Below are 14,799 nucleotides of genomic sequence, written 5' to 3' on the forward strand. Positions count from 1 at the left end.
TCTCGACCGTTCAAAAACAATCGCCTGTAGCGCTTCTTTCTGTTTGGGCTTAAGTTTAAGGTTTCCTTGTCCTCTAACCAAAAGAATCTCTTCAAGAAATCCGTGTTTATTCCGCAAAAATCACAACAGAGAGTACGAGCATGCGCAGTGGTAGAAAAGCCCGTATTTCGGGCCTCGCTGGCACTGAGCATGCTCGAAATCGAACTTTACCAGATCTCCCTTCCGTATGGCCGTGGGAGATCTGGGTACGAGATTAGTATTAACCAAGCAGGAGCGAGGTCAATGCAGTAAATGAACAAAGGGGGTAGTTTCTAAAGAAACTGTGGTGCTGCTTCGACGGGGAAGTAGTACACGAAAACTTTTGGTTTTATCAAGGCAGTTGATAATGTAAATTGATCAATATAAAATGAAAGTTCAAATTTGCGCCCAAGAAGTTTAAATGAGAACCAAACGTTTCGAGGGTACTCCCTCTTCATCAGTGGTTTGAAAGCAACTGAAAAATGCAAGTGCAGAGTAACGCTTAACTCAAAACAAAAACGCAACGTTTACGGCGCGCACTGACTTTATATGAAAGCAAAGTCCACATCGACACCACTAGGCTGTAGGGTGCGGTGTCTAAAAATCATCCTGGCCTCAAAAGTACGTCTGTCTGTGGCATCTCTGAAACCCGAACGAGGTAGTTTGAGATTTTCCCGAAAAGACCAAGCCATCGAAAGGAAAGGAAAGGAAAGGAACTTTATTTATGTGTCTAATCTTCTAGCGCTGTAGAGCACTAATCGGGGACACTGTAAATTGAAATTAACAAGTTAACGCAAATCAAATCGAATCTTGGTTTTTAAGGTCAAATTTTGGTTTTTAAGGTTAAACTGAGGTTGTTAATTTTATGCCGGGTTTTATAGTTGATTTAAGCGAAATCATACTGGGTTCGCTTTTCACACGCAGTTCTTTTCGTTTTCTCGACTATCTGAGAGCCTGGAACAGGCTACCCTCTCTTGAGTTTGGTGGATCCTCGACGTTAGAAAAATGAATAGTAGAGTTTCAAGTTCTCCAGGACCGCTGAATAAAAAACACTGAGGACGCATTTTTACAGGGTTAGCCTTCATCAGGAGTGAATATATTCACAAAATCCAGCGAGACGATGACTTGTTTATTACTTTGTCTATTTTTTAGTTTCAAATTTCAGGCACCTTCCTGCCGGTATTTGTGAATATATTCACTTCAGCTGGGTGCCGTTTCTCGAAAGTCCCGAAACTTTACGGGCCATTTTCGGGTGTCACAATTCCTTTTGTAACTCAAGAACGGAGAGCATTTAATACGTCAAACTTCACAGTTATTTTTCTTTTTGTTACCTTGAAAACATGTTAAAAGATCGGCTTTCCAAAACAAGCGGTCAGCAATTTCACAGATGGCTTTTCGGACCCAAAAAGTTTTCCGGTCTTTCGAGAAACGGGCCCCAGGTGGAGGATAACCCTGTAAAAATGCGTCCTCAGTGTTTTTATTCAGCGGTCATGGAGTACTTGAAACCGGACTATTTCCATGGAAGTGAACTCGGAGAAACGAACTAGAATCCCATTATGTCATGTTGCCTTTATTTCCCTGGAAAGTCAACTCTATGGAGTAAGTACCGAGCCAAAATTCCGGCTGTGCTAATATCTCTTTTTGCAGTCTTTGGGACCGATTTGCGACGACATCACTAAAACCGTGTCAACAAATTGCCTTGTTTCACATTTAGGGTATTCAAGTAACGGCGACAACTCCATCATCGACAGCTGTCAGACTGGACACAGGTGTGGTCGCTTTAGAAGTGTCCAACTCGCCTTCATCAACTCTTCTATCTGGACATCTAAGGCGAAGTAAGTGTTGAACCCACCTGCGAGATATTCGGTCTGGTTTCTCTCCATCGATGCTCGGGTATCAATGCGTTATGCACCACCTGACGGTCGATTTGGATGGTATGGTCTCCCGACCAGGCCTGTGCTAGTATCACAACGGCTCGTCTAATTCAGAATTTGGCCAATCAGGCGCAGACTATATATCAATTGAGCGAATAATAGAGCAAGTTAAACATATCCAGCTGTTACTAAGCGCAGGGAAATGTCTTATTGTCCATGATTATTACGTTATTGTGCATGGCGCGAAATTCTTAGCCACTTATGTCTTTGTGAATTCATGAGTATTTTTTTGGGAAAAAAAGCAATGTTAGTAAGTTAAATGAAAACGTTTTTTTCCTGCACAGGTAGCAGCTATGTGAAACTGTTTGGAAAAGCGCAAGTTGACGTGAATCTCTCGCTTGGACAGTTTACAAAGGTAAAGCAAACCTCTTCTGTTGGTAAGTCATTTATTCGAAACGTCGTTATCGTGATAAATCCTATTTTCCTCTTTTTCCAGAGTCGAAACATTGACAACGAATTTGACTTTCAACAAATGGCTTACTTCAAGACAACAATCGGAATTAGTAACTCATACCAGGTACGGTTAGAGCGGTTTTGTAGTCGAGTATCGGCAGTACTTTATCCCCTTAACCAAGAGAAAATGAGGGGACAGAGACGGAGGCTCCCGCTCCAGCCCTTGGGATATGTCATGTCCACGAAAGTTATTTTTAGACGAGCGGAAGTCTTTGTTGTAGCGAAAGTCTGTCTTCCGAGACGTCCGCATGCAGGCCAACCTCGGTCTGATGTTTGAAAGAAATTAAATATTCATCAGCCTGCATGCGGACGTCTTGGAAGACAGACTTCCGCTAGAACAAAGACTTCCGCTCGTCTAAAAATAACCTTCGTGGACATGACATATCCCGGCCAACGCCCTCTTGCCTTAACTGATTAGCCAAAAACGTTCGCGCCACATTTTTGGCCAATAACTTAAGGTAATTCCCTTGAAATTGTTCTACTATCAAACTTTTTTGGAAACTTGGCATAATTAACATTCATGATATGAACATTAAAAAAATGCAATAAAAAAATGGGGTTACCGCGCTTGTTTACGCGTCAGCAGGCTCGTGAAATGGGGTATTTTTACTGTTTTCGCATTAAAAATTCGAATCACCTTCATACAGAATTAAGTCTTGGTTACGTCAAAGACAAAATTTTATTTTGAAAATAAAGCTTCTTTTATTTACATAAGCAGTATTGCTTCATTTACGCCGCCTTTGATTCCCTGGTTGTGGGAATAGTGCACTTTTTGGGACAGTTTCGTGGTTAGCTTGAAGCCCTCGCCTTGGTTAAAATACACCCAGTACGGAACTGGTTTCCCAAAAAATTCATGTTCTACTATCAAACTTTTTTTCTTCTTTAAATATGTTCTTTATTAGACTGTTCTTAGCAAATACCTGAAAAAAAAAAATCGGGGGTCACCGTGCTCGTTTGAGAGAAAAGGAGCATTTATTTAGCTATCGGGTTTAATTTGAGCGAAATCTCCTAACGTTTTGTATGCGCACGTGCTCATGTGCGCCCGTTAATGACGCGAAAATCGTGCGCAGTAGGGATGCGCAATGCAATACTAAGGAATTACCTTAATCGCAAGAGTTTCCTGCGCTTCACGCCGGACACACCCATTTTCTTTGCGTTCTGATTGGCTACCTTTTGGTGTCTGCTTTTGTTGTGATTAGCCAAAGTAATGAATTTAGCCTGCGTGTAGCGGTAATTTCCCCTCGCGAAGAAAAAAACGTTTTGTCTTTGCGGTGGGAGGGTACGGCTGCACGTTGGCTAAAATGAATTAAGAGTCTTCCTTCTACGGCACTCGGCTCAATTGAAAAGACTCCTAGAGGAAGCAATAAGCTACCGGAGCTATTTTTTAGTTTAACTGGAAAATGTGGGGTAGTGAATTACTGTTTTCCGTTTTGGCGAGTGTTATCGCACTTTGAATGACTTCGAGATATTTAAATTTTTTTAATAAATTGGTTGAGGTCTGATGTCCGTGTTTGCATATGTCACAGGACACCAGGTCATTAGTTGGAACTGAGGACAAAGAGACCTTTCTTGTTACGCTGACTCAACCGCGTTTGTACGTGCAGCAAGTTGCTTTCGACAAAGGTAAGCAGATAGGTTCGGAGGCGGCGGCCTGCGGGTCAGGAGATTACATCAGAACTGGTTCACAAAACATTGGACAAGATAAGCGACGGAAAAAGTGAAGCCCAATGCCAACTGATGACCTGGAAAAAATGTAGAAGAAGACGGGCAAGAAATTCATGAAATTCATCACAGTACGAATCCCGAATCAAAGTAAAGTGCTTCTACGAACCAACAGAAAGACCCGGAGGTTTCAAAACCCGAGTGTAGGGTCACTTTGCCGAAATGCAGATGGTAGAAGCCATTTTGCTGGAGAGATTTGTATGTGATTGGCGCAATTGCATGCGTCCGCGCGCCCACGTTTATTAAAATAGGGAGCTTAAGCACGCGCGTTTTTGAGACGCGGACGGCAACCGGAAGTGAGCTGTTTTCCCTTTTAACTTGTTTTAACACAATCAAATTTACATTGCTGAGTATTTTTTCTCCATTAGAGATAATTAGTATAAAAATCTGGGAGACACCACTGTCCTGGAACGCGAAATGTTCTCTTCCGGTTGCCGTCCGTGTCTCAAAAACGCGCGTGCTTAAGGGCCCACTGACGTATTTTTTGGGTTGCGTTGCTAAGGATGTAATGGTTAACTAATTTGAGAGAATTTGGCATAATTTTGGTCAGTTTCTAACTTTTGTAAACCAATGACCCTAAATATGACGTCATCAAGCCACGCCCATGGTCACGTGACCAATAAAAGAAAACTCTAAATTTGTCTACGTGCTACACAATTTGGGTATTTAATCAGTGGTTTCATAATTTGTATTCGTTTTTGCATCCAGCCAAGCATGGTTTTCTTTTTATTTTGAAAAATGTTCATTTTAGAGAGATAAACGATCCTGAAATATCCATAAAATTTTCAAAAAAGATGATTTGAAAAAATCAATGCTTACCTATATTCTGTATTTGGAGGTGAAACGTGCCATATGAAAAAAAATTAATTAAATTTAAAGACCGACGGAAATTTAGGTTTTTTCTCAAACCGGAAGTCAGTTCGTTTACGCATGCGCAGTTGACCTGAGAACGAGCGCCAGAAAGGGCGAGGACAAATCTTGGATGGAAAGAACAGTTCGTGCGGTGATTTTTGCTTGTTGGTGGGTTTTCTGGTCAGCTCACTATATGATGACGTTAGTCACCGGAAGTAACATTTCACTTCCCTAGCAACGCTCGAAAAATCCGTCCGTGGGCCCTTAAGGTCCCTAATAATTGATCTTTGACCGCGCGCTATTCAAGGGCAAATTGAAACATAGGTATTCAAACAACCATTGAAGATTCTGTCAGTAGGCTTAGGCCTACAAGATCCTAAATTCACATGCACTGGTTTAGAGTTGTACAGATAACAACGTAAACGTATTCGGTTGAACTGGAAACCGTCGTTGATTTTGTGCTGTGCTGGTAAACATTCTAACAAATCCTTCCGCTTAAGAACGAAGGAAAGTAACAGCACGTCCTCTCGTTTTTTTCACAGCCGTGTTGGTTTATTTGAACTATAAGAACGCCTACGAACATTGGAATGAACAAAGGCTTGCCCTTAACAAAGAGGTAAGTGTCTTTTCCAGAGTCTACTTTAGTTGCACGTGCTACAGAGGAAGAACGGGATATTTTTCAAGTTCGTGGCGAATACAGGTGAACAATTATTCTACTAGAGGGCCTTGATTCACAATTACTGTTTCCGCGGTTTCGATTCATTTGTCTCGCCATGACATCGCGAACGACTAGTATTTCAAATGTTCATCGTTTGAAATTAAAAACCTTGAACGATTCAGCAATGGCGCATCGTGGTTTCAGTGTATGTGTTAGAGCGAGTTTGAATTGAGTGTCGTAAAACCAAAACCAAAGTAATTACTTTGGCCAATCAAAAAGGACTGAGACAATCCGGCAAACCAATCAAAACTCGAAGTAATTACACGAACCCGACAAAAAGCGCGGGAAAATGTTTCACTCCTGATTGGTTGAAAAAATGGCGCGAGAACTTTGAACCAATCACTGAGTGAAGTGATCATAAACTAAAGTAATTATCTAATTATTTTCGACACTCAATTGAAAACCGCTCTATTACGTCTGTAATGTAGTATTTGTTTCGCTTTTAAATATCACCTCAAATCCAATGATTCGTGTACAAAACCCCTTCCCCTCCTTCTTTACTACACACTACATTGTGGAGATTACAATTGCTTGTAATCTCGCTATCCGATTGGCAAATTTGCCGTTGTCGATAACATTTTGACCACTGTGATGACGAATATCGTTGTCGATTAGAGTACAGACAACGCTGAACTACTTTCGATTTGTTAAATGGCTTGTCACCGCTCATATGGTATTAATTTATCTAATTATCAATTTAACAAATGGAAAGTGGTTCAGCGTTGTCTGTACTCTTATCGACAACGATATTCGTTATCACAGTGGAGATTACAAGCAATTGTGGTAATATATAAATGTTTCACATTTTTAACAGCGTCTTTTAAGGGGCTGTGTCACGATATTTATAGGCAAATTTAGCGACTCGAAACTGGCAACCAAATCAAGCAAAACATAAAAATAAATACTTAAAACATCGACGGGGAGTTTGATTAAAACGTCAAATGCAAAAGGAGGCAGGGATGGGCAATATTGAACACTAAAATGGATTCAGTGATTGGGGTTTTTGAAAAGTGTTCAGTCTAACAGGTTTTCAAAGTTGACGTCTGTTGTTTGTAACAGACATTTTTTCGTCACGAAGCTTTGGTTTGTGCTGTTTAAAAAGAATTTCTGAGTTAACGTTAAGTTGTATAGCGAGTAGGGACGAGTAAGTGACAAGACGACACAAAATGAACTGCACTTCCGTATTTTAGAACTAAACCATTTTTAGTTTTTGAAACAAATTATTTTCTGCCTGCGCTTTCACATACACTGTTTCAGTGTTTTATTGGGATCATCTGTTTTAACTCCGACTGGACTTGGTTGAAGTGGCAAGTTTCGCAAGGCATTAAGAACACCTTTGCAACCGCGCTTTAGGTTGATTGAAAGCTGTAGCTCCCGTTTATATGTATTACATGACCTCCCCGCAAGTGTCTCAGAGGCTTAAGCCCGCACCGGTATTCAAAAAACCCGCGAGAACGATACTGGTCATTACCCGTGCCTTTTCAACCTTGTTTGACGGCCGTTGAAAAAGTTGCAGGACCAAATCATCCGAAAACAGTTTTCTAATAGAGCACGACGAAGACGAGAGCTACCCTACAGCGAGTGAAAGAAACACCTTTCCTAATTGGATTTTCTTCTTGCGCGCAATTTCGTTGATAATTAAAAACTATTCACCTAAGTGGAGGTGGTATATTCGCGGCTCGGTAAATATCCAACGCTAGTTGATAATTAAAAACTATTTCGTTGATAATTAAAAACTATTCACCGAAGTGGAGGTGGCTAGCGGCTCGGTAAATATCCAACGCTACCCACCGATATATATACTAAAACAGTATATACTAAAACAGTGAGATAATATACAGCACAAAAAAATAATTTGGATGTTTTCTTCACTTGTCACGGATGCAACTGAATCGGGACGCCATTTTTTCCTGAGTTGCTCGGAGGTAAATAGCACAGGATATTCGGAGTTTGAAGAGCCAATCAGCGCCCGTGTTCAACGCTATCCACTGCTTTAGTATATACTAAAAATCTTTATCCTCGACGGAGTGAAAATCTTACAAGTTTGGGATGTTGTGTTTCACGGAGACAACTCATTTTGCTACTGATTCTATTACGTCTATTCTCACTTGTGTCTTCATTCATTCACAGTCTGATCGCTGGTTTTCTCTTAGTCAGGTAGTTGGTAGAAGATTCTCTCGGTCGGTGAGTCAGACAGTTCTAGAGACAGTAGGCGTTTGATCTTTACTGAAAGCAGGTTCACAAGGGAAAATTGAGTTGACAGATTCGCATTGGCGCGCACAGCGATTTGCTTGGAAAGAAAGTTGAAGCTTCAAGTTCAGTTGCAACTCAATTGTTCCGCGTAAACTTGTTGTTATTCTTTAGTACATATTGGATAGAAAGATGTATGCGGTTATGTTCCCAGGTAGTTATTATTAACTAGTAGTTAGTGATCAAATGAAGGGGACGGGATTAGATAGGTACGATTGTTTCCAGCTTGTCAGTGAAATTTTAATGAAATATGTATAGTCATTAGATATAAAGCATACCGTATACCCAATAGTATTCTCGATGTAGTATTCTCTTGTCATGCATCATTTAACTTGTGCGTCACGTTTATCGATGTCACAGTTCTGGCCAGAGTGTTTTTGGGAAACGAGAAAGAAAATGTTGACTTCATGGCGTCTCCAGACGACAGCAACGGTTACGACAATGTCTTTTCATAATAGGAATTCGCGTTTTTGTTTTTGAGTTTAATTAAACTGACTTTTGAACATGGCAAGAGTGCTTCAGTTATTCAAGAATCAAACACCAAAAAACCTATGCAATCTGCTGCATTCCTGTCGCCCTTCAACACTGGTCTTTAACTTGAGCACTCTAGTATGTTTGCTTTTTGCCAGCGGATGTTACGGACCGTATGCAAAAACGAACACAACAACAATAACAGAAATAGACGGTAATCGCCTAATTGAGCAAAAAGAATGACTCAGTGCGCCCCGCACGTGCGTGTTTGGTTTGGTTTTTGTACATTTCTTTTCCGTAGTCCTCTAAGGTCCACACGTATCCGAATAATTTAGAATCCGCAACCTTTTATTTTCGGATTCGAAAATGTTCCCATCCACACGTAGCGTATTCAAATCGAATTTGCCCGTCCACACGTATTCGAAACGTATCCGGATTCAATGTAGAACTCCTAGAACTCAGAACTCTTCAAGGAATCAGAGGTAACAGAGCATGCGCCATGAAGTCCTTGGCAGGCATCTTGAGAATTGATTTCATGGTAAAGAACTGGGCTCGATCTTGTTACGTCATCTGGATAAAAAATTCCGGATTTAGCGTCCACATGGTTCCGGATTCATAGCGGATTCAAATATATCCACTCTGGAAAGTGTAGTACCGGATTCGTGAAAAATATTTTTCAACACTCGAAGAGAAATTTCGTATCTCCGCGCTGCCATATAATATCCTCTATATCTCCCTTAAATTTTCAGAGATCGTTGGTTTGATCTGAGTCCTCCCCGGTATTTTCATCAGTCTTAATCAGAGGTGACAGTTATTTTATACTTTGGTTTTAGTCTGTTACTAAAACTACTGTCCGTTCTTGCTGTTTCAGGTTCACTTTGCCACTCAAGCAGTTTTAGACAAGTTGCCTCAGCGACCGCCATCTTCTCAGCTATCAGGATCGCTCTTTCTTCAGTTGACAGTGGACCAGCTGGGAGTTTGCATTCCACTATATAACGCTGGCAATCAGGTACAAAATTTGCCTTCTTCGCGTTGAAAAATGCGACTTTAATTAGCTGTGGGAGGCGTGGTGGCCCCATTGTTAGTGCGCTCGACTCCGGATCGAGTGGTCCGGGTTCGGGGCCTGGCAGGGGACATTGTGTTGTGTTCTTGGGCAAGACACTTTACTCTCACGGTGCCTCTCTCCACCCAGGTGTATGAATGGCTACCGGCGTAAAGCTGGGGGTAACCCTGCGATGGACTAGCATCCCATCCAGGGGGGAGTATAAATACTCCTAGTCGCTTCATGCTAATGAAACCGGAGATAAGCGCCGGCCTGATGAGCCTTCTGGCTCGTAAGCGGAGACTTTACCTTTTTTTTAATTAACTTTTAGTTTTACATAGTTTTCAGTAAATTGCCTTTCTTATAGCCTGCCAATTGTAAATATTGTAGTGGTCGTCTTTTTATTTCATAGAAATTGTATACGGATCTTATTGTTGTATTTACAGTAATGTCTGTAATGCGCAATGACTATTTTATAGAAAATGCGCAGTATAAGTATTAAATATTATTAAATATTATTATTTTTATTATCATCATCATCATCATCATTATCATTATCATCCACGGACTTGTTTTATTGCCGGATTAAAACCAGTTTTGCTGGGGGGGCAAGCTTCTACCCCTCAAATACCCTAGATAGAACCCTGCTCGGTCCATAAACACGCGAAAAAAGAACTTGGCCAATATCCAGCCATCTTGACCTCACACTTGGTCAATAACCCATATATATTGGAATACACAGTACTCTTCTAAAAAGTAGCTTACATTGCTTTATAGTGGCTTGATCTCGACAGCTCGGCTGCCTGGGGTTTAAGTATACCAGAAGCACGTGACTTTGAAGCGTGTAATTTGCAACTCTTTTCCTTGGAACAAAGTTGGGTATTTTAGGACACCAATTTTATGAACAAAGATGGACACAAAGAAGGTCGAAGCTGCACGCCCGGGAAAACGCACGAGCTACGTTACATCTAAATAAGGGAATTTTTAAACTCAAAAAACCCCAGCTCTGTAACAGAGTTAAACGCTTCAAGGTCACGAGTTTCTGGTATTTACGCATTCCGGTAATATGAAACAGTCGCGCTTTTTTGGTCCAACCAATCTGGTTCCCATGGTTTCTCTTCTTCAACTCCACTGGGGCGAAATAGAAGGTCACGTGTGTTTCAAAATATGGCACACAGATGGACAACGGGAAACAAAATATTTATGGAAGGGGCTGTTAGGTCTTACGTGTGACTCCTTTAAAGTGAAAAGACCCCACCCTGACGTTTCAATTCTCGCAGACTTGCGTGATGAGTGCATATCAGCATACAAATGGTCACATACCAGAAAGAAGAGACACCTTATTGACGAAGTAGTGGTGAAAACTCTTTTAGGGATCAAGCTTGATTGAATAGTTGTCAAAGATTTTACTGGTGCCCTTGTTACAAATTTACACAGCTATCATTGTCAATATCAAGGTTTCGTTAGTGCTGGTATTTGTTTGATTATGCTTTTTTTGGCACTTGTATAGGTCGTTGGTCAAAGCTTCCAGATGAGATACACCGGTAAGTTGATCGTGGACAGTTCACTTTTAACTTGACTTCGAAGGAACGCAGACAACATTTTAATTTCGAACGACAAAAGTTGTCCAATGGAGGAGGATGATGAGACTAAAGTTAGTTTATGTAGAAGTCACAAAATGTCTCTCTAACCCTTAGTCTAACCAAAGCCAAAAGGAAACAAAATACACGAAGTTCAGAGGAAAAAGGGGACACCTGATGGCAAAATGCATGACGTCTCTGCAAAGTACCATAAATTACATTATTCGGCAGTGTTGGAAATGTAAGAAAAGTTCTATAAACACTACATCTGAAGCAGGCTGCTCACATCTTTGCTTTTTGCTTTAAGTCCGTCGAGCGTGATTCATAAACAATGGGAAATTTGGGGTGAAGCGACCTTGCTTCACCTTAATCTCCGCTCGTTTGTAATCGATTGTTAGGTAACCTCGTCTCCAGGTCTTCCCTTGCCCTGGAGCGAGGCAGAGGGAGAGGCACCCTTGTATGGTCTGGTTGCTATTTATCCGGATATTTTTTAATCCGCAGTTTTTTCTCTGCGGATTAAAACATTTTCACATCCACACGTAACATATTCAAATCGAATTTGCCAGTCCACACGTATCCGGATTCATTCTAATACCCAGGACTCTTCTATGACTATTGACAACGGAGCATTCGCCATCAGACGTGCAAGTTGGCGACAGGAGAAGCGATAGCATTTCGTTCAGCGGCCATGTTGAATATTTATGCGGTAAAGAGTGGATCTGAGTTTGCAACGTCATCAGAATTTGAAAATATCCGGATACGACTGTCCACACGATTCCAAATTCTTTGCGTATTCGAAACTTTCCTCTCTGGAGAGCGGATTCAAAGAGTTGCGGGTTAGTGTGCCGGATTCGCCGGATACGTGTGGACGGAGCCTGAGGCATCAGGCCCGACGTGAATTTGCAGTCTGAGGAAGCGAATCTCCTTGTGTTTGTTGAGCTTTCTCTGGCTAACAGTGTACTTGTTATCGTGTATATGTTATCTAGAGCAAGAACCCGGCCCAGCAATGGTACTACGAGTTGAGCACATGCTATTGACATGCTGTTCCAGTATCTCTTTTGTCAGCAAGGGGAAATTCAGCAACTTTTGTCTTTGGTTCGAGGACAAGTTTGACCCTGACACAGAAGAATGGAAGCCAGAATTTGAAAGTGATCCGGTGCGGACAAGATGCAGCAGATGTAAGAAATTGCGGCTTATACCGCAGTTTTCATTCAAGTGCGGACAAACCGAACTAAAAATTATTACTTTGTCTCTGCGCGCACACACAACACACGCGCAAAAAAAAAAAAAAAACAGCGAACCACAACGTCATGCAAGTACATGAGGCCTCCACTAATGGCGGGAAAGTGCGTGCAAGGATGTCGCGTGGTCCGTGATTTTGGTTTCTGATTGGCTAAGATCATGGATCTTTTTTAAGCAAATCAAGTGGAATTACAGAGAAACTCTCTTTTTTGTAAAACATTCTAACTCTGGAGACCAAAATGACACGCAAATAGACGGATTGAACGAACAGTCATCACTTACGCTCCATTGAGCATCAAATTAGATTTACACCAAATACTCTTTCGGGACGTTTTCTCTTTTACCAATTCAATCCAGTGGAGGTAATTCATTCTTTGCATGAATGACTATGTAAAACTAGAAACGCACATTTAAGCGGTGGAATAAAAACGTTAGATGTTCAAAGGAAGAAACAAACATGATAAAATTGTATTTCGTTTCTTCTGGTCTATTTTGTCGTGATAAAGAAAAAGCAAAACCGGTATTCGGGAACTTGTATACCACCAGTACAAGGCTATTCTTGCCACTGGACCAAAATATTGTACACTTAATAATACACGTGATTTGTTTGGAGTTGGTTTACATCATACGCAAACGTACTTACCTTTTATGGGGGCAAATTATAACAATGAGCAACAATTTAATGTGTTTGGGGTTGTGGCTTGTGCTAATGCTTCCAATGTTTGTGTAAACGTACCCTTACAGCGGCCATTGGGGCGTTTGAGAGTTGTATTCGATTGTAATTTTACTTGTTGCTCTTCCTTGCAGTTGTGGTTCCAGAAGGAACGTACGAACTGTGCTCAAGAACGCAGAGGTATCCTGTGACACCAGGTGGGGCACCATTGAGTTACCTGTATCTAATAAACTGTTAGAACTTATGACTACGAAAATATTCACTGGCGCTGTTGAGTGCATTTGCATTTCCTAAAGAGCAAGGGTCAATTTCCGAGAGACTGTGTCTTGGTGTTTAGAATCGACGTGTTAAGCGTCATAAGAAGCGTTTTGCAAGTGTATAGGTCATATTTGGTGTATACCAAGAGGTGATCTAGTCCGTCTGCGTTATTGTGTGTGTTCATTCTTTTATAAAAAATCTCGCGTAAGTTACAAAATTACCGCTCGAAACGTCTTCTCGCCAATCTTTCTTACTGTGGGCAATTTAACTTAGAGGGTGTAGGGATGGCGCAGTGGTAAGAGAACCAGATCACTCGTTCGATTCCCAGACTCGGCGTCATATGTGTGTTTAGTTTGTTGGTTCTCTACTCTGCATCAAGAGGTTTTTTCTCAGCCGGGTTGAATTATCTGGTTTTTTCCCTCTCCTAGCTCAAAAACCAACATTTGATTTTATTTGCGTTAATTTGTTAATTTCAGTTTACAGTGTTCCCAATTAGGGCTCCATCGCTAAAAGACTGGACACTTAACTAAGGTTCCTTTCCTTTAATAACTCGTTTGATAAAGCTAAGGGCGCTTTCCTTTTGTCAGAACTTGCCAGCCAGACCCGTCAGTTTGCAAAGAAAATTCAACAGTTTATTGAATGAACACTTGCATGATAATCTCTCGCATTCTTCTGGAAGAGTATATATCATCCTCAGAGCTTGTTAATTTGAAGCCGTTGTAGAGTTATTCCTTCCAAATACCCGGCCAGGCCGGTCAGTTCTTTCAAATAGAAAGCGTCCTAAGTTTTCGTGTTTCATTCCTTACTGACTCACCACTACCATTTGTTTAGAAACTAACTCCTTCATTCGTCTGTTTTTGTCAACTTCAGACATGATCAAGGCAGGCAAGTGGGTGATGTCATTTCAATGGCGCATGTGTGGTATTGAACTCCACTGTGATACCAGCATCGGCAAGCATCTGTCATCTTTGGGCCAGACACTTACCGCTTTAACCGGGGATCCCGACGTAGCTAACATCGACTCTGTGACGGAGCTGCAAGACAGAGATCCTTCCATCGACACTGGTGAACTGGGCAGAGATGAGGTGGACAACAAAGGCGCAAAGGATAAGAGAAACACCAGAAATATTGAGAAGAATATGTGGGAACAAGCACGCAGGGTCAATGAGCTTAGGTGAGGGAAAAAAAAAATGGTGCTGCGATTTTTTTCTCGTTCTGGGATAAAAAATTAGGGAAGAAAGAATTTAATAGAGTGGTGCCCAGAAGAAAAAGCGCAGCGCCAGGTTAAGACTAGAATTCAGAACTCTTAGTCAAGGGATAGTCTCTGAAAGGAAAAAAGTTGAAAGTTCTTGCACTGCCTGTGGTGAAATTGTGCGCTTTAATGTCTTTCTCCCTCGAGAGTTCGAGACATTTTACAAATTCGAACTATCAAATTCGAACAGCATCTCGCGCATGCTACGCGCCGTGGCGGCACATGCGTCTGCGAGATGTATTTTCTCAGTCTACGAGAAATACTGAACATTACTGCCGAGAAAATGATTTGTGTGGTTATTAGCCCTTCGCCCCTGAAGCTGGACGACACGACA

General features: G+C 41.4%; 1 protein-coding gene across 1 annotated transcript in view; it reads left to right on the top strand.

The window, feature by feature from the left end:
* Positions 1 to 14,391, top strand: part of LOC138017622 (bridge-like lipid transfer protein family member 1) — a 72,456-nt gene extending 58,065 nt beyond the window's left edge. Inside the window, exons 40-49 of the mRNA XM_068864659.1 lie at positions 1,733 to 1,853; positions 2,237 to 2,307; positions 2,389 to 2,469; positions 3,932 to 4,028; positions 5,522 to 5,595; positions 9,290 to 9,427; positions 10,971 to 11,004; positions 12,027 to 12,218; positions 13,090 to 13,152; positions 14,084 to 14,391. Coding sequence (XP_068720760.1) covers positions 1,733 to 1,853; positions 2,237 to 2,307; positions 2,389 to 2,469; positions 3,932 to 4,028; positions 5,522 to 5,595; positions 9,290 to 9,427; positions 10,971 to 11,004; positions 12,027 to 12,218; positions 13,090 to 13,152; positions 14,084 to 14,391 — 1,179 coding nt within the window. The remainder of the gene's footprint in view (positions 1 to 1,732; positions 1,854 to 2,236; positions 2,308 to 2,388; positions 2,470 to 3,931; positions 4,029 to 5,521; positions 5,596 to 9,289; positions 9,428 to 10,970; positions 11,005 to 12,026; positions 12,219 to 13,089; positions 13,153 to 14,083) is intronic.
* Positions 14,392 to 14,799: the final 408 nt, after the last annotated feature.

Source organism: Montipora capricornis, chromosome 9 (assembly GCF_036669925.1).
Source record: "Montipora capricornis isolate CH-2021 chromosome 9, ASM3666992v2, whole genome shotgun sequence".
Lineage (NCBI taxonomy): Eukaryota > Metazoa > Cnidaria > Anthozoa > Scleractinia > Acroporidae > Montipora > Montipora capricornis.